At 34.8% G+C, this 25,100-nt stretch overlaps 1 protein-coding gene across 19 annotated transcripts in view; it reads left to right on the top strand.

Moving 5' to 3' along the window:
• The window catches only part of NEB (nebulin), a 124,277-nt gene that overhangs the window by 68,863 nt on the left and 30,314 nt on the right, over nucleotides 1-25,100 (top strand). For 16 of the 19 annotated variants that reach the window (XM_066999863.1, XM_066999880.1, XM_066999876.1 and 13 more), the window contains 38 exons: nucleotides 437-748; nucleotides 864-968; nucleotides 1,051-1,155; nucleotides 1,846-1,950; nucleotides 2,927-3,034; nucleotides 3,133-3,246; nucleotides 4,015-4,212; nucleotides 5,107-5,211; nucleotides 5,778-5,882; nucleotides 5,977-6,081; nucleotides 6,537-6,644; nucleotides 7,341-7,454; nucleotides 7,950-8,147; nucleotides 8,874-8,978; nucleotides 9,933-10,037; nucleotides 10,335-10,442; nucleotides 10,824-10,931; nucleotides 11,864-11,971; nucleotides 12,588-12,692; nucleotides 12,780-12,884; nucleotides 13,080-13,178; nucleotides 13,402-13,512; nucleotides 13,688-13,792; nucleotides 14,465-14,569; nucleotides 14,993-15,097; nucleotides 16,081-16,185; nucleotides 16,506-16,610; nucleotides 16,728-16,832; nucleotides 17,367-17,471; nucleotides 18,506-18,610; nucleotides 21,356-21,460; nucleotides 21,636-21,743; nucleotides 22,215-22,319; nucleotides 22,969-23,073; nucleotides 23,210-23,314; nucleotides 23,894-23,998; nucleotides 24,108-24,218; nucleotides 24,693-24,803. In XM_066999863.1, coding sequence (XP_066855964.1) covers nucleotides 437-748; nucleotides 864-968; nucleotides 1,051-1,155; nucleotides 1,846-1,950; nucleotides 2,927-3,034; nucleotides 3,133-3,246; nucleotides 4,015-4,212; nucleotides 5,107-5,211; nucleotides 5,778-5,882; nucleotides 5,977-6,081; nucleotides 6,537-6,644; nucleotides 7,341-7,454; nucleotides 7,950-8,147; nucleotides 8,874-8,978; nucleotides 9,933-10,037; nucleotides 10,335-10,442; nucleotides 10,824-10,931; nucleotides 11,864-11,971; nucleotides 12,588-12,692; nucleotides 12,780-12,884; nucleotides 13,080-13,178; nucleotides 13,402-13,512; nucleotides 13,688-13,792; nucleotides 14,465-14,569; nucleotides 14,993-15,097; nucleotides 16,081-16,185; nucleotides 16,506-16,610; nucleotides 16,728-16,832; nucleotides 17,367-17,471; nucleotides 18,506-18,610; nucleotides 21,356-21,460; nucleotides 21,636-21,743; nucleotides 22,215-22,319; nucleotides 22,969-23,073; nucleotides 23,210-23,314; nucleotides 23,894-23,998; nucleotides 24,108-24,218; nucleotides 24,693-24,803 — 4,431 coding nt within the window. Of the gene's footprint in view, nucleotides 1-436; nucleotides 749-863; nucleotides 969-1,050; nucleotides 1,156-1,845; nucleotides 1,951-2,926; nucleotides 3,035-3,132; nucleotides 3,247-4,014; nucleotides 4,213-5,106; nucleotides 5,212-5,777; nucleotides 5,883-5,976; nucleotides 6,082-6,536; nucleotides 6,645-7,340; nucleotides 7,455-7,949; nucleotides 8,148-8,873; nucleotides 8,979-9,932; nucleotides 10,038-10,334; nucleotides 10,443-10,823; nucleotides 10,932-11,863; nucleotides 11,972-12,587; nucleotides 12,693-12,779; nucleotides 12,885-13,079; nucleotides 13,179-13,401; nucleotides 13,513-13,687; nucleotides 13,793-14,464; nucleotides 14,570-14,992; nucleotides 15,098-16,080; nucleotides 16,186-16,505; nucleotides 16,611-16,727; nucleotides 16,833-17,366; nucleotides 17,472-18,505; nucleotides 18,611-19,277; nucleotides 19,383-21,355; nucleotides 21,461-21,635; nucleotides 21,744-22,214; nucleotides 22,320-22,968; nucleotides 23,074-23,209; nucleotides 23,315-23,893; nucleotides 23,999-24,107; nucleotides 24,219-24,692; nucleotides 24,804-25,100 lie in introns of all 19 variants that reach the window. The other 3 variants (XM_066999881.1, XM_066999882.1, XM_066999865.1) reach the window with 1 other exon arrangement.

Here is a 25,100-nt window from a genome sequence, read left to right as displayed (position 1 = left end):
TTAACTACTGAAAACACACTTTATCAAAAATTTGATGTAAATACCTTAAATAAAGATCAAACTCTTCAGACAGTCTTAAGTAATGCGTTACAAAAATGTTATAAAACTGAGGCTAAAAGCATTTATTAGCAAATGCTTTCTAGCAAGGCTTCCCTGTTGTGTTGAAAATACTCCTTACTGAAGAATGGTAGTATATTAATCTAGAAAATTATATATTTTGACGTGGAAAGACTATATAAAGTAACATTACTGTTTGTATTATAATATTTTTGTCTGGTCATGTACTGACAACCTAAGACTGCAATTGACAGCCTCCTGTCTTAATAACACAGTCTCATCTATTCTTTGTATTGACAGAAATGTAGCTGTTCTTGCGTTAAAAAAGAGTAGCTATAATCAGCGTTGATTTTTACATATTTCTTCCCTCTTCCATCAGCTTAAATACAAAGCTGACTATGTCAAACAAAGAGGTCATTATGTTGGAGTTGCCAGTATGAGAGATGACCCGAAACTGGTGTGGTTTGAGCATGCCGGCGAGATCCAAAACGACAGGTTGTACAAATCAGATTATCACAAAACGAAGTCCAAAATACACATCCCTCCAGATATGATGTCAGTTGTAGCAGCCAAGGAGTGTCAGACCTTGGTCAGTGATATTGACTACCGCCAATATTTGCACGAATGGATATGCCACCCTGACCAGAATGACTGTATTCAGGCAAGGAAGGCCTATGATCTGCAAAGTGATGTAAGTCATTTTATATGCATACCATATTCCACTTTGTTTGCTCTAAGTGCATTTTCTATATTATATAAGGCCGTATTCAATGATTTATTTTCTTTTGTAACTTTTTATGATGCAGAATATTTATAAATCTGATTTGGAATGGCTCCGTGGCTGTGGTTGGATTCCTCTGGATTCAGTAGAACATAAGAAAGTTAAGAATGCACAAGCACTGATAAATAAGGTAAGAGAAAATGTTTTAGCAGTTATATGGTTAGCTCTTCTTCCTCATGCAATGTTTAAGAAAATATTTCATCTCTTTGCAGAGAGCATATACGAAAGAAGCCCTTGATAACTTTTCCAATTATACCAGTGTGGTTGACACTCCAGACATTGTCTTGGCAAAGATTAACTCCGTCAATCAGAGTGATGTATGTATTTTTTTCTGTAGAAACTGTTATATTATTAGAATCAGTAGATGACTTATTTGCTTTTGCTAGTCTGTACTCATTTTAGCTGTATGTATGTATGTGTGAGTGTATGCATATGCATTCCTCATTAATAGACTTTTATTTGGGTAAATCATAGAATCGTGGAATCATTCAGTTTGGAGAAGACTGCTAAGATCATCTAATCCAACCCTTAACCTAGTACTAAAGTCCACCACTAAACCATGCTACTAGGTTCTAAGTCTAAATAAGTTGTTCAGTAAGAATCTGTATAAGTGAACGACACAATATTGCTATACAAAATAATTTTACTTTTTTCTGTAGAAGAATATAGGTTGTCCCTCATTTACAGTTTACATAGATTTTCCTTATTGTAATTTAAAATTGAGTCCTGTTCTTGGTGAATAGCAGCTAGTTGTACAATGCTAGTGGAGTTCACAGTGTGGCTACTAACCTGTAATTGCTGATCAGTATGCTTAATTTTACCAGAATTTTGTGACATGCCATACTGATGACATTTGCCTGTGCACCATAATGGTTGGAATGTACAATACAGCATTACTGAAGATATGATAATGTAAAAGAAAATAAACATCTACTTCTGATACATGGACTTGTTGGGATAATTTATTTCTACTGTGGAATTAACATAGTATTTCTTTTCTTTTGTAGCTAAAATACAAAGAAACATTTAACCTTGAGAAAGGACAGTACATTGGGTCTGATGATACTCCCGCACTGAACCACGCCAGAGACATGTCCTTACTGTACAGTGATGTAAGATTTGATAAATATATAACTAAGGTTTAGTTTGTTTTGAAAGCGACAGAATATAGACCAGACTTCAGAATACTGTTGAATTTCTGTTTCTGTTATTAGTCTAGTAGGTGGCACCGGGAATGTCATTTAATCTTTGTTTTTCATTTTTTTCTGGTTTGGATGATTGGATTAAGGATCATTTCTTTCCTCACTGAATTGTTCTTAAAGTGCTGCTAGGGGGAGTTTGGAAGTAGTAGCAGTAGTAGTAGTAGCTGCATTTGTATGACAAAAAATCTTTGTAACTCCATTTAATAATATCTTCCTAGATTAGTGATAAAATTTGCATTTACCTTTTTATGAGTAGGTAAGTGCATGTGATTTACATTATTAAGCAGTTAGTTTTCAGTAGTCTCACTAATTTTAATTGGAAATATCTATTTTTGAAAATTTAAGTGACTAATTCATATGAGTCAGGGCTTTGTAATTTTGTCTCAATTTATTTAATATTTAACAAAATATGGTATATTAGAAAAATGCCATTGACACAGTTAATGCTCTTATAATAAGTAAGAGTATTATTTGGAGATTTTTCATGATTTTGAACATGTATCTATTAAATTATCACTGTCAATTCCATACTACACTTTTAAACAAGAGTTCATATCTACATCTTGCGTATTTTTATTACTATTCTGGATGAGAAACGTTGAATGCCACATCACCATTTAAAGAAAGTGAATTTAATGAAGAAAACAGAGATCGGTTCAAATTTCCGCTCCAGTACTTTTCTGAGATGGAACACTTACTCTGATTGCTTTATAACAATTATATTTTCTAAAGACACATTCTGCATTTACTTTACTGGGATAATTCATGGAATAAGGAACTACTCTATAAAAGTAGTCATATTCCATGTGAGTAAAAATGGCAGAATCAGGTCCCTTGGAAAATATAATGGACTTTTTCAGAATTTGTATGTGTTTTGTTTGTCTAGAAACGTTATAAAAATGCTTGGGAAATCAGCAAGCCCATTGGGTATTCTTTGGATGAGAAATACATTCCACTTGTCGGAGCCAAGCATGCAAACTACATAAACAGTGAGGTAAGTGTGAATTTTCCATTCTTCTATTCCTTCCTTTTTTTTTCCCCCCTATATCTCGTTTAAATGAACTTTAAAATTTCTGCGCAACTATTTTGCAGCTTAAATATAAGGAAATATATGAGAAACTGAAAGGACATTACCTGGCTGGGAAGGAGATTGGTGATTTCCCCAGCGTCGTTCATTCACTAGCATTCCAGAAAATAAGGAGCGCGGTAAGGAGAGAATTAGTTTTGCTGTAATAATTTCCATTTTCCTTTTTTTAATGTAATTCTCATATTAAGCATAAGTAATGCCATCCTTATTAACATCAGTAATAGTATTTTCAACATGCTTATGTTTCCTGAATGGTATTTTGTATACGATGAATAATTTAACTTAAAATGTTTTAACAGATTAAGAAGGAATTTGTTTAGATATTAGACATAATAGAATAGGAAAAAATAACTTTTTTCTATTTCAATTTAAGAATCTGAACAGCAAGAAATAAATACTACATGTCTTGGGATACTTTTGCCTTAGAAAAAAAACATTGTATTGAAATAGGAATTTAAGAACCAGGAAGGTAAATTTACTTTGGTGTTTTATTATTATCACCACTGCACATATAACATGTCATGCAGGGCATAAAGTTAATATAATCCCAAATATACTGTCTTTGTTTGAATAGGGAGATGTAACTAGATTAAAAACATGTTTTTAATGTATGTCTTTTTTATCTTGAGGTCTTGTTAATTTTCACACTCACTGTTAAGTCTGCAATTGAGGAAGATTGTTCTTGTCCTTCTAGCACCTCATCAGAATAAATGGTGATTAATATCTAAGTTAAGGTTTTGTCCTACTGAATCCCATGGGATTTTAGCCACTAAGTCCAGAAAGCATGCATAAGATTATTCTATTACCTGTAGCCTATTGGATACAAAACTTTACAGAAAAACACTGTATTCACTCTTCTCACCTTTTCCTCAATCTTTCCTTTTTAGTTGGCATATAGAAAGAATTATGAAGACACCAAAGCAAATGTTCATATTCCAAGTGACATGATGAATCATGTGCTAGCTAAGAAGTGCCAGTATATCCTTAGCGATCTTGAATACCGAACTTACTTCCATCAGTGGAGTTGTTCACCTGAAGAAAATGATGTTATTCAAGCCAGAAGGGCCCAGGAAATTTTGAGTGATGTATGTATTTCACTTTCTGATTTGACATTTTTATAACCTTTCATGTCATTTTTGAGGTATTTAAATATAAAATGCTTTCATATATTTCTGTAGTATTTAAACATGAAATTAATAACCATGTTTTTAGATTGCTTAGTGGCATAGTACCAAAGATTGCATTTTTGCAGTTTTCTTTGGGACATTTTAATGGTCTGGTTACTTATCGCTAACTTAAAAAGTTAAACTTAAAAAAAAAAACAAACAAAAAACTTAAAAAGTTAAGATTTGCAAAACCTTCCCAAAATTTTCTAGTTTGACTGGTTGAGATTGTGTAGAAAGCTTACTGTCTGGCACATGCAGAAAAGAGATGTGGATGTACCATGGTACAGGCAGAATGTTGCTGTGCTGCAGTGCTCACTATACAATTTACGCAGGAGCCAGGACAGCATGGACAGCATACAGCCAGCAGCTTCTCCCAGTCTCCTGGAAAACTTAATTCTTTTAGGATTGTATCAGTGACAGGCACGCTGTGACTAAGTGACTGGCGCATTGAACCACAATACTTGAATTTCATATTACATAGTCAACAGTATCTCAACTTAGGCCTAAAAAACCTTTCCTAATAAAATTTAATGATGTCTTAATTGCCTGGCTTATTAGTACGATGTAATTTGGCTTACTTTCCCTTGCAAATCCTGCGGGTAAAAATCATTCAGGCAAACTGTGAGATGGGTTAGTATTGTCTGCTCACATTTAAACTTCCAAATAGATTATAATTACTGAATGAGCCCGCATTGTCATGCATTGACTTTGTACAAGTGGCAAATGCTGAATATAGAGAAGGAATAATAGTGCTTTATTCAAGCAGAGAGCAAATTTCTTCCTAATTGATTAGGTGTCTTTTTTTCTATGTAGGTGGTGTATAAAGATGACTTGAATTGGCTGAAGGGACTTGGGTGCTACGTCTGGGATACTCCACAAATCCTGCATGCTAAAAAATCATATGACCTCCAGAGCCAAGTAAGCAAGTTTTCCTCAAATAAGTAAATATATATAACAGATTTTTTTTCCATTTATGATTCACTGTGACTGACACCAGTCCTAGTCCAAAGCAGAATGATGTAATTCCTACTAAATCAGAAATATTTTTTCTTATTATTATAATACAGTCTTGCAGTTCAGTCTGTGGAAGCATGATAATTTTTGTTGTTGAAGGAGCAGGAAAACTAGGAGAATGGAAGAACTGCAGAGCTGTGTTTTTTTTAACAGTGAGAAGATAGTACTTTGCCTTTCTGTGTACAGATCTGTCAAAGGTAGCTTAGTTAAGATATTTATGTTGAAAGAATAGTCTGTTCCCTTGCTGATTGTTTTCTTAGCCTAGTATGTGCTGTACAATGATACGCAATTTTCATTAGTTCATACTTGCTGTATTTCTTCTATATGGCTTGTCACTTTTAAAGTTGGTGATAATAGGACTGTAATCCTGGGTTTCAGTTGTCCAGAACTGATTTTAAAGGAAGCTGGCAGGGAACTTAGACATTTTCAGTATTAATTGTTTTTTTTTTTTTTTTTCTCTGTTTCCTCAGATAAAATACACAGCTGCAGGAAAAGAAAATTTTCAGAACTTTGGTGTTGTTACTGATACACCAGTCTACGTGACTGCAGTGCAAAGTGGTATAAATGCCAGTGATGTGAGTCTCCCACTTTGTCTGCTGAGGCTTTTCCTCTTGCTCCTTCTGAGAACCAAAACAAGTTCACTAAATCTATCTTCCTATCTTTTTATAGGTGAAATACAAAGAAGATTACCATAAAACTAAGGGCAAGTATACAACTGTGACTGAAACAGTGGATTCTGAAAGAGTTCAAAATTTGAAACATCTTTTTAGCAATGTAAGTGTCTCTACATTTTTTTTTCTCTTGAGGTGCTACTCTGTGGGATTTTGTTTTATTTTGCTTGTTCACTCTGGTTGAAGATAAGCTTCCAACGTCAGTGATAGCCTTCTGCATTGTGTGAGTATGGGGAAGATAACTGCATTTCAGGCAGAGGGCATATTTCCTATCTGTAGTTCTAGTTTTGTCAAAATACCTGCATTAATAAATGGATTCCCTGAAGAAAACTGCACCTGAACCAAATAAAGTTGTTTTATGAGAATGGACAAGACTAGTTGGAAAGCATTTTGTCAGCTTTTATGTGTGCTATCAAGATTAAACTACTATACTAGTTTATTTCATGTTAAGTAATAATTAAAGTGTATAAGTAAAAACAGAGGGGCTACAGATTTTTACTGGACATTGGTTATTTCCCAGAAGTTTTCTACTCACAGAGACTTTCTATTTCCCCACAGAATCTTTACAAGGAAGCCTGGGACAAAGTGAAAGCTACTAGCTATATAATGCCCTCTGATGCTGTATCCTTAGCACGTGCAAAAGAACTGAAACATAATGCTAGTTATGTAAGTGAATAAGATACTTTGATTTTTTTTAATCAGATTATCAATTCTAGCAATGAAATCTTACATGTCTCGCATATTCTGTAGTTATCAAAACTTTTTAAAATTATGTTAGAATCACAGAATCTTCAATGTTCAGTTTAGGTATAATATATCTGTAGATAATCACTTTTATGTGATGATAATTCGGGTAACAGTTACATAGTCCTTTGCTGCTTCTTTTCATGGAAATAAATGTTGTATTTTACAGTAATAGAAACAGCTTGAAAATTCCTGATTCACTCTTTTTTATACTAAATTGCACAAGCATCCAGGTCAGAAAAACACCAAATGTTATATATGTCTTTAAATGATGCTTTACTGAGTATAAAAGAACATAATCTGACGCTTTGCTGAACAGTGGCTGGTGAGAGATCATTGTCTTCATGGACATCTTTAAAAAAAAGAGCTGGAACAATAAATAAATTGTTTATTCCATCTATTTGTTTAAAAGTCTTCTAGACAATCTCTTTTACAATGAGAATTACAATGTGCTTTCTTTGCAGTTGAAAATGAAATAGAAAAACAAGATCCTGCTTCAAATACTTCCTTTTCTTTTCAGACTCAACTAAATAATTTGCTTACTGATGAATTTGGTTCCAAAAATATAGTTGTCTCATTGGAGTCTGTTATTTGTTGTCTTTCTTTGTATCTGCTTAGGTAAAATACCGAGAAGAATATGACAAGTTTAAAGCACTGTACACGATACCCAAAGGTGTTGAAGATGATCCCAATACAGCAAGGTGTCTTAGAGTTGGAAAACTTAATATTGATGTAAGTGTTGTATTCTGATGTGTATTTTTCTGATAAAACCGTACTTATCTCAGAAGAGGCTACTCAGAGAATCCACATAGATACCACATTTCAATATGCAATGTTCAGTTTTTGCTAAATACAATAATACACCTACAAATGTCTTTTCAAGCTTCTGTGTTAACCATTAAATTGTCTGCAATACTAAACCTTCAGTGCAATATATGTTTATGTATAAAACAGGGCACCACCTAGTCTACCTCCTTCTAACACAAGTGCAATGAAAATTTGACAAATCGTATTTTGTCACTGGTGTTAATCACTATGATAGGCTGGAAGGTTCCTTACCTGCAAATTTTTAAAGCAGGCAAGATAGAAATTTCAGTCATAGCCAAAGTGATTGTTTTCCAACTAACATTTCATGAAAATATCACTAATTTTGCTTCAAATTTATCAACAGTTAATGTTTCAGGCTATTTGTCAGAATTATTAATGTACTGTTTTGACTCTCTGCAGCGTCTGTACAAGGAAACCTATGAAAAGAATAAAGCCAAAGTCCACATTATTCCAGACATGGTAGACATCGTTTCTGCTAGGGATGCACAGAAGAAAATCAGTGAAATTGATTACCGTACACATCTCCATGAATGGATCTGCCTACCAGATCTTCAAATCAATGCCCATGTTCGAAAAGTAACTGATCAACTCAGTGATGTAAGTTCACAAATAATTTGTTTGTAGATCAATTTTTAAAAAGATTCTTGCATTTGTGCCCTGTTAGCAGGAATGATTTTGCAAAGACATAGTTGGAGCACTCTGAGGTTACACTTGTACCTCTTGTATAATGCACCACTAAACAGCATCTGTATCATGTTTCTGTGATACTTGGCTGCTGGTCTGTGATTGAGATGTGGCTAAGCATGCATAATTTCAGTGTTATCAGTATAGGCATTTGGGCCATAACTTCACAGTTCTACCAGTTCAGCCATCTTTGTAAAGTATCCTTTATGATTTGGTTGCATAAGGTGTGAGCACTTTGGAAATTTGAGAGAGAAAATTCCAGTGATGCAAAGCTTCCACGTGCTTGCCTTGCTTAGTTCAGTCCAGGAGCAGATCAGTGATCTATCAATAAAGCATTGCCCAGTAGGATATGCAAATAGGGTTTTTTTTTAATTACTGTGTTGGTTTTTTGGTTGGTTGTTTTTTTTTTTTTTTTTTAATTCATTGGCCAAAATGAAGCACTGAAGAAAAATGTGCTCAATTCAAAAAGTTTTATTTTTAAATTATTATTTTTTTTCTTATTTTCTCAAAACAAAAATGGTCAAAATACCAGGAACCTTACTTGTCATCATTTGACAACTATGTTTCAGGCTGATGTGGCATTAAGGAATTAGACCACAGTGGAAGCTTACAGATTGCTTCTTTGCTCTCATATCTTAGGTGGTATACAAGGATGATCTTAACTGGCTGAAAGGCATTGGCTGCTTCGTTTGGGACACTCCTGAGATTCTCCATGCCAAACACGCCTACGACCTTCGCAGTGATGTGAGTCTGAACTGGATGCATTGGTTCTATTTCTTACTATTTTTCAAACCATTGTATTAAAAGGATGGATTAGCTTTTTTCTAGTCCAGATATGGTCTGGAAAATGTTATATATCCTTCTCTAGTGAAGTATTCATATACGGCTAGTCACTAGAGGGGATTCCACAGGGCTCCATTTTGGGGCCAATTCTCTTTAATGTTTTTATAAATGACTTGGATGACAGACTCAAATATATACTAAGTAAGTTTGCAGACAGCACTAAATTGGGAAGAGCTGTTGAATTCCTCAAGGGCAGAGAGGCCTTGCAGAGAGATCTTGACAAATTAAAGTTCTGGGCAATCACCAGCCACATGAAGCTTAACAGAGAGTGCTGGATTCTGCACGTGGGATGGGGCATCTTGCTATTTATATATACAGACTGAGGGATGAGGCTGGACAGCAGCCCCACAGAAAAGGGTCTGGGAGTTAGGGTTGATGGCAAGTTGAATATCAGTCAGCAGTGTGTCCTGGCAGCCAAAAGGGCCAACCGTAACCTGGGGTGCACCAGGCACAACATTGCTACCTAGTTGAGAGAAGTGCTTGCTTGCTCTGCTCTGTGCTGGTGTGGCTTCACCTTGATTACTGCCACAATATAAGAAGGATATAAAACTATTAGAGAGCATCCAAATGAGGGCTACAAAGATGGTGAAGCTTCTAGAGCACAAGATGAATGAGGAGTGGCTGAGGTCACTTGATTTGTTCTGCCTAGAGAAGAGGATACTGAGGTACTCAGGTGTGATGCTCATTTATTTAGCCATAATTTCAATATACTTTCTGTTTAAATGCAGGTTCACTAGTATAATAATTAAGTAATGAAATAAATAGTAAATAGTAACAGAGTAATATAATAAATTCAATTAATAATGACTTAATGACTAATCTTACTAATTAGATCTCTTGAATTTCTCTCTGCAGATTAAATACAAATCTAAGGCAGAAAAGATGAAGAATGACTACACTGTGGTCATGGATACTCCTGTCTACGTCCAGAATGTCCTCAGTGGCTTGAATTTAAGTGAAGTAAGTGTTACACCTCTAATATTGCATATGCCATTTCCTCACAAATTCTAGAAATGTGACTTTTAATATGTTCAATCATTTCATTATTTCATTGCTGGTTATCTGCACCTCATTTCCTATGCCTTTATTATGATATCACTAAATATCTAATCACTAGAACACAATCATTAAAATTATTAATTTTCTGAATCAAAAAAATCATCCATTTTTAGGAGATATTTCCATGTGTTTGCAAACAATACTTACTATGAAAAAATATATGATGACTCTCCTCTAATTACTTTTTCTTTTTCTCAGGCTATCTATCGTGGTGAATATAAGCATAATATCAAAGGCAAAATGATTCCTACAGATAAAACAGTAGATTTAGAGCGGGCATATCATGCCAACAAAATACAGAGTGAAGTAAGTATAAACATTTTGTTTTTTTTAACAGGATGCCAAAAACAAGGGCCATATTTTTCTCCTGTGTTTCTGATGCATGTTCATGTTTCCTCTTGATTTTCTTTTTTCCAAGTCCACAATGTTCTCTGATATTCAAAACAAATTCTTTAAAAGTCGGTCTTTAGCTCTTCAGATAAAGAAGCTGGATTTCACTGCTCTAAAATTAAAGTTGGAAAATATCCTTATTTAATCTGCAAGTATGCATTATAATACAGCTATGTGGGAAATCTTTTGCCAGTTATATATAAGAGATTTCCTGTTTAGCTATTGAATACTCTCAAATATTGCACATAGTTGTCTCAAACACCTTCTCTCTCTCTCCTTCTCCCCACCACCTTACAGAATTTGTATCGCTGGGCTGGTGTGAATGCTCTACCTACTGGATACAGCCTTCCTACAGATACCCCCAGCTTTCAGCATGCTAAACATGTCCAATACATTGGCAGCAATGTAAGTAATGTACTGAGTTCTACACCATGAGTCTCAAGGGAATATTTGATGCCAATTTTCTAGGAGTAAACAATTATTGAGGCAGTCATTTCTCAAATATGAGTGTGCTTGTCAGAGAGCAGCAAGAGTTCCATGTATATGCCTGAGACAGGAGCTGATGGTGACCATGACATAGGCAGTGACCTCATCAGCCAGTGTGAAGTCCCACTGAGTAGGGTAGGCAGAACAGGGTTCTGATAACAGATTACATCTACAGTCTCACACAAGGTGAGGCCCAAGCTCCTTCCACATGGATCCAGTCAGGAGCTGCAGGAGATGGGACAGAAATTGGAGAAAAGCTACCTACAACATAGGTCCAAGGTAAATCCAAGAGAGAGGGCTAGAAATGGGGTTACAAACAGGGCTGCAGATGAGTTACCTGCAATGTCGGACCAGGGTCCATCCAGGAATTGTGAACAGAGGCAGGGCTGAAGACAGATACATCTACAGCATAGCTCAGGCAAAGACTGACATCCTAGGTGTGGCTAGTCAGAACAATGAATTCTTACTAGTGCACTCAGGCCCCAGCACTGATACTGTTTACCTTAAGAGAATTTAAATGTTACTGAAATTTATAACTATCTGAAGCAATTACTATCAAAATTAAAGTTTCCTTAGGCAGATATGGATGCCTTATTAGGTGCAAGAGAAATTTAAAATGTTACTAATCTTGGGCCACATCATAGAAGTAAAAATACTGATGATGCCTAGTGTATTTAGCTCTGATGTAGCTAAATCTCATTTGACAATCTCCAAAAATCTGTTTCTAAAAATCTGCTTAAATTACTGTCAGAACTGCAGTGTATGTAAAAGCGCAAGCAACTTTAATTTCTGTATGTTTTTGTTCTATCTAAAAGATTTTTTTTGTTTGCTTGTTTTTTTCCACTTCATAGCTGAAATATAAAGAAGCCTATGAACATATGAAAGCTAAAGGCTATACTCTGGGACCTAAAGATGTTGGGTTTGAGAATGTGAAGAAAGTGAATCAAGTCATTAATGAGGTACAGGAAACATTTTTTGTTTTCATTTGTATTTGTAGTGAGGGATATGAGGACACATTGACTGGGAAGACTGTAGGATCCCTGCTCATTGAGGCTTTTAAGAACAAGTTAGATAAATATCCATCAAGAAAGGCAAGGGATCATTGGTTCACCTTTAAAGTTGGGCATGGCTTTTTAAGGTTCTTTGTACTCTGACTTTATACAGTCCTGTACAAATGTTACCATCATATGAAATCACTTACAGCCTAATTTTATTAACCATTCTGCTGCTATTAGATTAAAGATGCACAGAAATTATTGTGTCTTTATGATGTTGAATCTGTAGAGTTTTATACATATGTACTCACTTCTTTGATCATTGACTTTAATAGGATGAAAATTAAATATACGTATTTACATATTTGTAGAATTAGTCTTAGATTCTCCATATATTAGAGATGCTCCTATCAAATGTGAAAAATCTTTGCCTGGTTAGAAGATAGTATGTTTGCTCCCATTTTTCCAGTAGTGCTCTAATACATAGCAAAACAGCTGGCCTAAAAAGACAAATACTTACATTCTGCCAAACTTCTTGCCATTTTAAGTTTTAAACGTGCAACTGTCTCCTTTGATACAGAGGTTGTATCGGGCAACATACCACAAGAACAAGGACAAGATTCATACCACTCCAGACACACCAGAAATCCGTCAAGTCAAAGCAACGCAGGAAGCTGTCAGTGATGTATGTGTCTTTCGAACAGAGAAACGGAAGGGATTTGGAATGTTCATGATCAAACATGTGAAATGCTATTTTTACTTTGTCTTTCAGTTGATCTACAAGTCAGATTTCTTCAGGATGCAGGGACACTTGATTTCCTTGCCATATACTCCCCAGGTGTTGCACTGCCGCTATGTTGGAGACATCACAAGTGATGTAAGCAACTTCTGTTAAGATACCTGTTATCTGAATACAGCAGGCCTAATACTTTTATAGTGAAAGTGGAATTTGGCTTATCACCTGCATTCTAGTATGTAATAGATAAATGCTTTATATCTGTGTTTAAAGACTGATTAATGAACATATCCCAAGCGTTAACGTTCAATTTTTCTTTTTTGAATTGCCTCATAGATTAAATACAAAGAGGATCTGAATTGGTTGAAGGGCTTAGGTTGCTTCCTATATGACACTCCTGATATGGTCCGTGCTCGTCAGCTGCGTAAGCTTTGGGTAAGATTTTTCTTCTGAAAAACATATCTAACAACAATAGATTTATTGACGTGTGCTATGTACTTCCAAGAAATAAAATGTATGACAATGAGTAAAGACTTATGACAACATGTCTTGCTATGCATCCAGTCATTTGTTTCAAAGTGTTGTTATGTTATGCTGTAAAATTTTCTTTGCTACCAAGAATAAAAGCTTCCTAAGTGATATGTCCTTTATTTTTCAGTCTAACTACATATACACTAATACAGCAAAGAAGATGCGGGATAAATACAGCGTGGTATTAGATACTCCTGGATACAGGACAGTTCAGGAACTAAAAACCCATTTGAGTGAAGTAAGTTCTATATTATTTTTGTCCATTTTTGGTAGATATAATTACGTAAAGCTCAGATCTTCTCATTGTTTTTTCATAAATATGTGAGATGCTATAAATGCTAAGCTGTGATTGCTCAGCTGCTAAATGGATATGCGTAGCATAAGAAATAATTCTCACACCTGTCTTTTTCTAGCTTGTTTACAGAGCTGCAGGCAAGGAGCTGAAGACAAAATACACTTCCATCCTTGATACACCTGACTTCTTAAGAGCCAAACAAGGACAAAAAATACAGAGCCAGGTGAAAAATTTGTACTGTTAGAAAACAATCAGGGGATCCCTCTTAATATTCTCTTAGAGTACAGCAAAATCTTTCCAGGTCATTTCAAAGCAATATAAAATTCCTAGAAATCACTTCTAAAAATAGCCATTGTTCATTTTCAAGTGTCTATGAATTTTCATGTTGGCCATGTCTGGACATGTCCAGCTTTGTCCACCTGAAACAGATCATTGAACTGTGCTACAGTTGTGTTCAAATTCTCTGAAACTCTGACTTTGTCAGAGGAATAAATCCTTTTATCCATCTGCCATTTACTCATCATCATTTCTTTATTCATATAGCACTTTAATACCTGAACTTCTAGTTCAAAATGACGTTACCCACCAGAGAAAAACAGATTCTTTGGATGCTTTTATCTAAAGCTAGGTGTGGATGTAGGGCAGAGAGGTCATTAACGTCACAAACATTTGACTTCTGGGTTTGTAAGCATGTTACTGGCATTTACAGAACATTGGGAGTACTAGTAGAGAAAGATGAACTGAGATAATATGGAATATGAAAGGGCACAGTATTTTCTCCTGGGGTAAATTGGGTGGTTATATATGCATTGTGAACTTACAATCATCTTTCAAGGTGATAAAGTAAAACTTACTTGAAATGTTTGTTTTTTTTCTTCTTTTTGTCTTGCTGCAGTACTTGTATGTGGAGCTTGCCACAAAAGAGAGACCTCACCACCATGCTGATGGTCAGACTCCAGCCTTCACACATGCTAGGCATGTAAAGGACATGGTCAGCGAGGTAAGATATTGGGTCTTTTGTTTGGTAACACTATGCTGAACTGTTTCAAAGTTTCGTTTTGAATGTTATTGACAGGTTCAAGGCTCAAACCTGTTTACCCTTTATTTGGTATTGTGTCTCTTATGCCTAAGTTCCACATTTTCTTTATAAATTGGGGTAAATGAGTACACATTTCTTATACACTTAAGTATTTTACAAGACACGTGCTTCTATAAACTTGTTTGTGGAATATGTGGCGGATTGGCTGCAAGATCTGGAACACCTTGAAAGAGCTGAAGAGCTGAGCTTGTTACCCAGTATTTTGACAGAAGAGAATAACTTTGTGCACTCAGTGTAGCACCTCTAGGTGTTAACATTAAACCAGATCAGCAAAATGCTTCTAAGACTAAAGAAGTAACTTCTCCCTTTTGCTGTCTCTCTTAGACAAAGTACAAAACCCAGTATGAGAAGATGAAGGACAAATACACACCTGTCCCTGACACACCAGTCTTGATCAGAGCCAAGAGAGCATACCTGAATGCCAGTGATGTACGTAGTCCATAAAAACTTTCTCTGCTGCTTTTTCTTGTTTTCTTCAGAAAAGAGCAAAAAAAAGGATCAATGGCAAACAAGCATGTAAAGCCTAGAGTATCTCAGTGTGGCTAATAAAATGTCACCCTTTTCTGCTTATATTTCCACTTGATAATACAGAGATTAAGATTTCACTTGATGTCATTTATTATAATTCATAATTATAATTAATTTTCCTTTGCACTGAAGTGCTGACTTAAAGGAAAAAGTAGATTTAAAATAAGTTGCGTATACATGAAATTGCCAAATAGGGCAGACTAGAGTGAAACGATTGATTCTGGAGCCAGGATAGAGTACCTTTTATCAGATATTTTCATCTCAGTTTGGTTTTAGGAGTTGACTTGCATGTCACTGAGAACTTGCTAATTTTTAAATTTAGAAGTAAATTAGAGAGAAAAATTGGGGGGGGGGAGGGAGAGGAAAAAAGAGCTGCTGCACATAAGAATTTAAAGGTAAAAGTGATCTTTCCTTCATGTTTGTAATAGTGATTTGTGATTTAAGGCAATGGCTAAGAGTACTCTACTCATTAGTGAGATCTTTGCTATATATTTTAGATTGCACATTGCCCAGCTGCCCTGGGAAATCCTGAAAGGAAATGTGCTAAGGTTGATGTTTTAGTAGTGATTTTTCATACTGCTCTCTTAGAAGTGATTTTTAAGTGACTCAAAAGAGCATCCCAGTTCTTTTGCACATCCAAATTTCTTCTCTAAGAAAATCTTTCTGCTATGACCAGAATGATCTTCCTGCTTTCTTCTAGACCAGGATAAGGAAGAAGGGATGAGTAGTTTTTTTTCATGATTCAGCTGAAGCTTCTCAAAATTCCTTAGGACTTAGATTAGGGTATTGGAAAGCAACATAACCCTTTATGACATTACTCAGATATAGCATATTTAATTAAAATGACTCCTGCCAGATAACTACAATATTATTTTTCTTACCAGTTGCGCTACAAAGAAACCTTTGAGAATACTAAGGGGAAATACCACACAGTGAAAGATGCTTTGGATATTGTCTATCATCGGAAGGTCACTGATGATATTAGCAGTGTACGTATATAAGATTTTCATTCCTAATTAATGTTTGTCATTTAATAACCTATAACATGCTGTTTATGCTATTGCTCTTTTTGACTGTGTCAAATAATTAGAAAAATATGATCAGCGCTATTAACATTAATTTATTTCTTTCTTTGAAAGATAAAAGGCACTTGCTTGCCTTTGTTCTTAAAAAGGTGAATGCAAGTAAATTTTATTTACACTGTTTTAGTTTTAATGTTTCAGGAAAAAAAAAAAAAGAACATCTTAAAATTGCATGGGATGGAGTGTTCTGTTCTCAAATTCTTTTCATTCTCCAATTTTCTTTGAAGGTGAAATATAAGGAAAACTATATGAGCCAGCTGGGAATCTGGAGATCGATCCCAGACCGACCAGAACATTTCCATCATCGCGCAGTCACAGATGCTATTAGTGATGTGAGTTCAAATAGTTCCTAGATGTGAGAGGTTGAAACTTTATATGTAGGTTTCCAAAATGAAAAACAAGTCTTATTACTTGAGAAAGTGAAGGCAGCTTTTACTTCTTTTCTAAAGGTTAAATACAAGGAAGACTTATCATGGCTCAGAGGCATCGGCTGTTATGCATGGGATACTCCAGATTTTGCTCTGGCGGAAAAGAATAAAGTGCTCTACAGTGGGGTAAGTAAAACAGTTTGAATTTTTGCTAAATATTATTTGATGCGTGCTTATATTGTAGCTAAATTTTTCTCAGGAGTATCCAGTTGACGTAGACATTGATATGAATCTGCCAAGTAACAGAACTGAAGATATAACATCTAAAATTTCAGTTCTTACTATAAAAGAGAGGCAAAGCAATCTTTTACTTATCCTCTCTGTTCCTTATAAGGATATCTGCTCCAAAGTAATTTTTCTAGTGATCCTAAGTTTAGCTTTAAAATTATGAACAGTTGAATCTTCCATTGTTTTCTCTATGTGGCAGCTCCATCCTGTAAGCTATTTATTACTATTTACCATTTATTACTATTTACTATTTATTTACAGCTATTTTTCTCTAAAATATTTTTTGCTTGTAGTTAAGGTAAACACACATATGCAATAATTCTACCATGTTTTTGCTGCAAATAGTTTCTAAAATTATAGGTTTTCATTACCTTAACGAACTTTGAATTAACTTTGGAATATATTGTTTTTTGCTGTTTGTTTTTTCTCCAGTGTAAGTACAAGGAGATATTTGAAAAGACTAAGTCTCATTTTAACTATGTAGCTGACTCTCCAATTAACAAGCATTTTAAACATGCAACTCAATTGATGGATGGGGTAAGTGATAAAGATTTCTTCAGAGTCTCATACGGTAGTAACAAGTTTGTGTATGTTAATAAATAGTCAAAGGTTCATCTTCCTTATGAAATTGTAAATAAATAAAAATAGATTCAGAACTATAGGTGTCTTAAGGTCAGACTAAAATCAAGAAATATAAGGTTGTACCTGTGATATGCCTGAGTATTAGCACAGAGCAGGTTTACAGTGACTAAAAAGTGAAATCTGGACCCCTGTTCATATTTGAAATTGCTGAAAGAAACATTGCTTCCTTGTCAGTGAAGGCATTATGCTGTTATGTGTTCTAGGTAAAAGAAAAACTGGTTCATCACAGATACCATTCCAGTACCATTGCTATAATTTCATACTCAATTTGATAAACGATGAGCCAGAACTTGTTGTGGAACATTGTTAATATTCAGTCTTGTTATTGTTTGGTAGAGCAAATAAGGAAAAATTTAATATGATAAGAATAGATGAGAAAAAGTATAGCACGTTGGGTCCCATACATTGAAATGAACTTGCCTAAATGTCTTGTTATGAATGATGTTTTTGTGATGAAGGCTTATGACTTTCACTTGCAAAAATCTGATGATAATATTCTATTTTACCCTTACATTTCCTTGTGCTCTCTTTGTACTCAAATCAAGAGTCTACCTGCATAAAAGGGGCTTCAGCAGTTCTTTTTCATGGGTAAAATAGGTTATAAAATGGCTTATTGAAAAGTGGCAGGAATAGGATGTAGGTGTCCTTAAATTGTAAGTTAGGCCTTCCAGTGGAAATATAGAAATGCATATGTTATCTGGACATGTCTGTTTGTTTTTTTTTTCTTGTTTTTTTTTTTTTCCCTCCCTGTTTGTTCTTTTTTTTTTTTTAAAAAAAATGTTTTTCTATTTTGAACATGAACTTCAATCCCAGCTTTTAAGTATTTCTTATAAAGAGGTTTAAATCATTAGAACTGTGATCTCAGGATCTCTTTGTGTCTTCACTCTCTTCTTTTAATTTGTTACGATGTATTATGCTATTCTGAGCAGAAATTATATAAGGCTGCCTATGAGAAGCTCAAAGATAGGTACAGCGTTATTGTGGATGATCCTAGGAATCTCCTGGCCAAGTGGGGGACTACACTGAGCAGTCAGGTACTGTAGGAGCACTCGCCAGTGCTGCCAGAAAGTGCCTGGTTCGCTCACAGCTACTCTGTCTGTGTGAAATGTCTACAGCTGGCAGTATCAGAGGTTTCACCTGTGATATTGTGATGTTTTAGTTCAGATCAGACAGTCTTTGTTTTGCCACCCAAAAAGAGTTATTACTTTTTGAGTGAGCTAATCTCTGCTGTATGTACTTTCATATATTGTGCATCAATTGACATCATCTTCCATTAATTTCTGATCTAAGGCCTGTTGAAGTCATTAGAGAGATTTTAAAAAAATGCATGTTGTACCATGCATTTATTTATTAGCTCTCTTTCAATGACTTTCACAAATATTATCTTCTTACTCATTTCTACATAAAGCAGCAGCAGCATATGTGATCTTTGAGTGCCCTTGCCTTTATCTATAATTTACTCTTATCTCCCCAAAAATATTTTCGTAATTTCCTTAATAGGATAATATTAAAATCTTTCAATACATACCCTTGACATTTTTAATTATATAGATGTAAATTGTATGCACATGTGAATGAATACATATAGTACTTTGCCTAAATCTCTCCACTCTCAAAGTGTCTGGGATCTAGAGCTGTGTTATTGTTTGTTTATGGTGTTCACAAGTCTCTTTTGTACTTCGTTGCCATTTGCATGCACAGAAAAAATATAAATCCTTTGCCAAGATGCTCCTGCAACATGGATGTAATGAAATTCTGAGGCCAGATATGCTGACAGCTCTCTACAACACATACTTATGGAGCCAGGTAATACGAAGAACTGCTGCTGTAGGAGACATTATTTATACAATTTAGTTGCTTGGACTTCTAATATTTAATGCTTGTGAGTTCTCTTAAGTATCCACAGATATGAGACTCCAAAGTTTTCTCCATGTGCTTAATGCTGGCTATGATAAAATAGTTTTGAGAACAGACTATCTGAAAAAATATTTACTGTGAGTTGAGCTTCACCTGGCTCAGGCTGATCTTGCCTCCTTTTCCTCCTTTAATAACAAATAATTGATATATATCCTTCTATGTAATAATTCACATAATTGCATAAAGAGCATTTTCCACATTTTTTAACATTTTAAGATACTGTATATTAGCTGTTCCTCTCGTTCTGCTACTGTTTCTCGGACTGACCACCCCCCATAACATAAGTTCCTTAATTCAGTAGGATTATGACAAAGTAATTTGGTGAGTAGATTACAACATTTATCTACCACTCTGCTTGAGAATGGTGACACATTGTGCCTAGATACAGAAGAGAATTATGTCTTACTTCTAAGTGACCTTGGAAGTGATGTAGGAAGAGTACTGCGCCCAAGTCTGCAGTCAAAGTCATGTTTCCATCAGCTTCTTGCTCTACTTTCTGCTTTTAAGTAAGGTTAGCAAAACAGTCCTCCCACGGTCACCTAATAGATTTTATAAACAAAAATAATCTCTCCTGTCAGTTGGGAGTGCTGTTATGTAGAGATTATGATTCCTCTATTGGTTCGTACAGAAAAAAAGAGCCTAACATATTAGCATTTCTGATGATATAAAAGACGACCTGTAAATGATATCATGAAAAGTTAAATTTCTGTAGTCCACCTTCATTTAAGACAGATTCCTGCATATATATTTTGCTTGTAACAGTTGGGAAAAAATGGGATTAATTAACTGATTTATAGCAGTTTTATAGCAGATTTATAGCAGATTTATATCTGCTCTGAAATCAGATCTGCTAAGCGGTATCCTTACCTTACTCCTTTCAGTGACAAAAATGATTCCTGACTGGGTCAGATTAAACTGGCATATAACATATAAATTATACACTGGAAAGGCAACAATAGAAACCAATTACATGAGAGTGAGGGAGATGTCATGATAAGCACAGTTAATAAACTTTGTTAGTATTATGGAACTGAAGATCATTACTAGACATTTTTATTCAATCGATTGGTGGATTTCTGTTTATTACCTCATTAAAAACTCCTTGCAGGTAAGTTTGAGTATGTTTGGAAAAAAAAAATAGCACTTTGCCTAACCTGTATGTTCCTCTGAGTTGATGTTGTGTTTTGATTTGTTGTTTGTATATAATTTTTTATATTTTGTCTGTCTCAGTCTTGTTTAAAAGCATGGTTTTATTTTCTGATACAAGATAGAAGATGAAAGTTTTAAAAAATGTATTCTAACCTTTTCTACCTGCCTTGAGGCTATCTACAAAGAATTACTATTATTGGTGTACAGTCTTTTCTCACTGAATTCTCTGAGAACCAGGTAGAGTCCTGAGTAGGACAAGATGAACTTTTAGGAAGAAATTATCAAATTCTGCTATCAATGCCATTAAAATAGCCTGGCATTATAATTATTCAGTGAATGCTTTTATCTTCTGTTGTATAAGATGTTTTACATTTATCTTTATTCAAATTAATATTTTAAAATGACATCTTGTCCTGTTATGAATTCAAAAAGTCACCTTTCTGCTGAGATTGTTTTTTTTAACTCAGTTGTGGAGATTTAAGATAGAAACAAAGTTTCTGGACCCAATGAAATAAGTGTAAAATTAATCTTGCAAATAGGCAGCCTCTAAGGCAAATAAGGGGTTTGCAAAGTTTGGTTTATTGTGCATGTTCAACTTTCACTGGCTTTGGTGAAAGGATTTTGCAACTTTGTTTGTGAATGTAAACCTTTATCTCCTGAAGATGTTTTGTCTTGGTTTGCGTGGTTAATGTATTCTCTTTGCCAATCACCAGGTTCAGTACAAAAAAGACTATGAAAAGAAGAAAGATAAGTACACTACAGTTGTGGATACTCCAGAACACTTAAGGACTACAAAAGTCAACAAACAGATTAGCGATGTAAGTGTGGTCGGTCCCTACCAAGCATACTTCCTTCTTTGAATTCTGACCTTCGAAAATAATAAAAATATGGCATTTTCAGTAGTCAGTTAAAAAAAAAATGTTTCTTATCTTGATTTTTTTCCATTGACACCAAGACTGGAGAAATAATATGATCTATAATTTGTATCTTCAGATTATCTACAAATTGGAATATAACAAAGCGAAGCCTAAGGGCTATACTACAATTCATGATACACCTATGTTACTGCACGTGCGCAAGGTCAAGGACAGAATAAGTGATGTAAGTAAATCATCCTTGTCTGTAATATCAAAAACACAAATAATAAACTTTTTGCTGTGATAAGTAATATTTTTAATGTGTGTGCAAACCTGTCATAAAAAAAGCTTCTTGTTAGAGTGAACTTATTTTGTTTGCATTGTACTTGGGAAGTCTGTATCTGGGTTTTCTTTCTATATTGGTTAGTGACTTTCGTGCAGCCTTGAATTAGGCACGTCGTCCATTACTGTGTTAGTTTATTTCTGCTACGGATATTGTGAATATGTAAAGTAAATATTGTGACCTACTGTAAGTATGTTTTAGCCTTCCATTACTTCCATTTTAGTGATATAAATTATTTTTCTTCCGTCAAGATTTTATCTTTACAGAGGCAATTGCTACTATTATGGCTTTAATATTTTGCTGCTTTTCTTGTTGACCATAGCTTTTATGTGTTATCTTTGTAAACGTTTTTTTATGTTTGTCTTTCTTTAGCTGAAATACAAAGAAGTGTACGAGAGGAATAAATCTCACTGCAATGTTGTAGTAGATTCTGTTCATATTAAGACTCCAAGGCATGCTTACAAGCTAAACAGCAACGTGAGTTCAGTTTTATGAATACTGTAATTTTCTTATGGACAGTGGTTGGGACTAGGAGCGGAGACTGAGGGAAATTATTTTCAATTCCACTGAAATTCTTTGAGCTTGGACATTACTTTTAATTCTTATGCTGCTGCATAAAATATTTGTTAATTTATTTCATACACAAATGCTCATTCTTGAAAGTTCTTCTTGAAGACACCTGAGATTCCTTCCACGTCACACATCTACTATTATTCTGGCTCCTCTTTTTTTTTTTGACAGAGGCATAATTATACCTGAATTTTTTTGTGATGATGTTCTTGTAGACAGAGTAAGAGCTTAATGGGAAGTTTTTGTTTGTTTTCTATTACCAGTGGCCCAACATCCACTGCAATAGGCAAATAACTGAAAGCACTCACCTTCCTCAAAGTTATGACAGTTTCCAGTCATTCATGTTCCTTTCTTGACCCTGCAGTGGAGTAACTAGAGCAAGTGGGCTCCTACTGGATTGCACATGATTCAGAGGAAAGCCCTAATCTGATGAAAATGCAGTTTCTTTCATCTTCCCTTATTAATTGTTCCAGACTGAAAGAGAATTTGCATCAGTTTGATCTGTAAAGTACACAACTTTGACTTTTTTTTTTTGTTCATGTTTCTCTGTGAACAGCTTGATTATAAGAAGAAATATGAAGCAGCCAAGGCTCATTGGCACTGGATTGCTGATAGACCTGACTTTGTTCAAGCGGCCAAGTCGTCTCAGCAACAGAGTGATGTAAGAAAATCAGAATAAACTGAATAGTCCCTTTCCCCACATCTCTCTTTTTCAAAATTAAAAAAATGTTGAAGATCTGGGACTCCCTTTTTTAATCTTTTTTTTTTTTTTTTTTTTTTTTTTTTAATTTCTGCAGTATGAATACAAACTGGACCGGGAATTCCTAAAAGGATGCAAACTCTCTGTCACAGATGATAAAAACACAGTACTGGCTTTAAATAATGCCATCTTGTCAAGTGATGTAAGTACTTGAGCATTCAATTTTTGTTTTTGTTGAATTTTACATCCTATGTAAGCTACTTTACTGGCAATATGATTGGATTAAGAATGACAGTTTGAAAAGTGGAACTCAGTCACATTTCATTAGTTGATTTATTTCATTAATAAATTAGCAAATCTGAATAAATTTGGTCTTGTAAATGTCAGTGGCCTAGTTTATGTTTTTTCATATTAAATAAATACTTACATTCAACATTGCCTGAACACCCCGGACCTTTGATATATCTCTAGATTCCTCTTATTGAAATGAAAATCTTACCTGGAGAAAACAAAACAAAAAAAAAAAGCTGCAGGTATAGCTTGTGCTTACAACAATGTATTTTTAACAATTACTAGCAATATATTCAATATATTAATTAAATTACAATTGAGAGCTACAGGAATGTGTAGGCTGGAACAAATTTGTCTTGGAAAACAGCAAAATATGAGATGATCTGCAAACTTTTGCACTAAAAAGCAGTGACAACTACAGTAATCTCTTTGGAAATCATTACAAAACAAGATACACACTGCTTAAAATGGTATCTTTTCTCACTGCTAGATAAAATACAAGGAGAAGCACAACAAAGCTCGAGGAACGTGCCTTGTTGTTCCAGATACACCTCAGATCCTCCTGGCTAAGAATGTCAGCTCTCTGGTATCTGAGGTAACACATCTGACAGTTCTTTAGTCATTTTTAAGTACATCCTGTTAATATTTCGGCAGTGTGTGTGTGTGCATGTTGTTTTTTACCTATTTTAATTCTGTGCTTTCAGAACAAATACAAAGAACACAGCAAGAAACAGCTACCACATGGGTCTTATACAACCCTGCCTGAGACAAGAGACACGGCTCATGTGAAACAAGTGACCAAGAATGTCAGCGAAGTAAGTAACTAGTGCAATACCAATTTATGGTGAAGTTACTAACTGGTACATATAATTGATTAGACTGTTGCATATTTGAGTCTGCGTGGTTGAGTCTCAACATAAAATGCCCAAGGAGTCAGCAAAGACAAATTCCTACCAGGAGGAGACATTAACAAAGAGCGAAATCCATTTCTGGGGTAGCTGTTGAAATACTCTAGAGAAAAGTGACAGGCTGGAGTTCTAATGGGTGCCCTTAATCCGGATTTCATTTTTAATAGAAAACAGTTTAAACACAAATCATCGCCTCTAAATAGCAAGCTTTTGTAATCTAAAGTGTAGATTATGACAAACTAGCTGGGGATCATAAGATATGAGAATCAGGAGACTGCATTTTATCTGTCTTAACAGCTTCAGTGAACTTATTTCCAAGTTTCAGTAGCATTTACCTCACCATGAAACTCATGCCTCCATGCCTCTGTTTGCTCTTAACAGACAAATTATAAAAAGAAGTTTGTGAAGGAGAAAGGCAAATCTAATTATTCTATCATGCTGGAGCCTCCTGAAGTGAAACATGCCATGGAAGTTGCTAAAAAACAGAGTACAGTAAGTTTTGTGGTTTTATGAACTAAGTAATTCATGTAAGAAAAGTCGATCAAAATCAGCTGACAAAAAAAAAATTTACATACATCTGGATTCCCTCCCAGCCTCCCTGTTCAGGTATAATTCTGAAGGACAAACATACAAATATTTACAGCTGTAAAATTGCACTGAAATAAAGGATTTATTTGATATTCATATTTATAATTAATAACATGAAGTAGTCTAATGCAAATCACATTTAATAATTTCTTTCATTCCTTCAAATACAGACAATTGCATATGCTCATTTCTTCATATGTA

Source organism: Anser cygnoides, chromosome 6 (assembly GCF_040182565.1).
Source record: "Anser cygnoides isolate HZ-2024a breed goose chromosome 6, Taihu_goose_T2T_genome, whole genome shotgun sequence".
NCBI classification, from domain to species: domain Eukaryota; kingdom Metazoa; phylum Chordata; class Aves; order Anseriformes; family Anatidae; genus Anser; species Anser cygnoides.
Note: the sequence above shows the minus strand (reverse complement) of the source record. Positions and strands in the feature narration are given on the sequence as shown.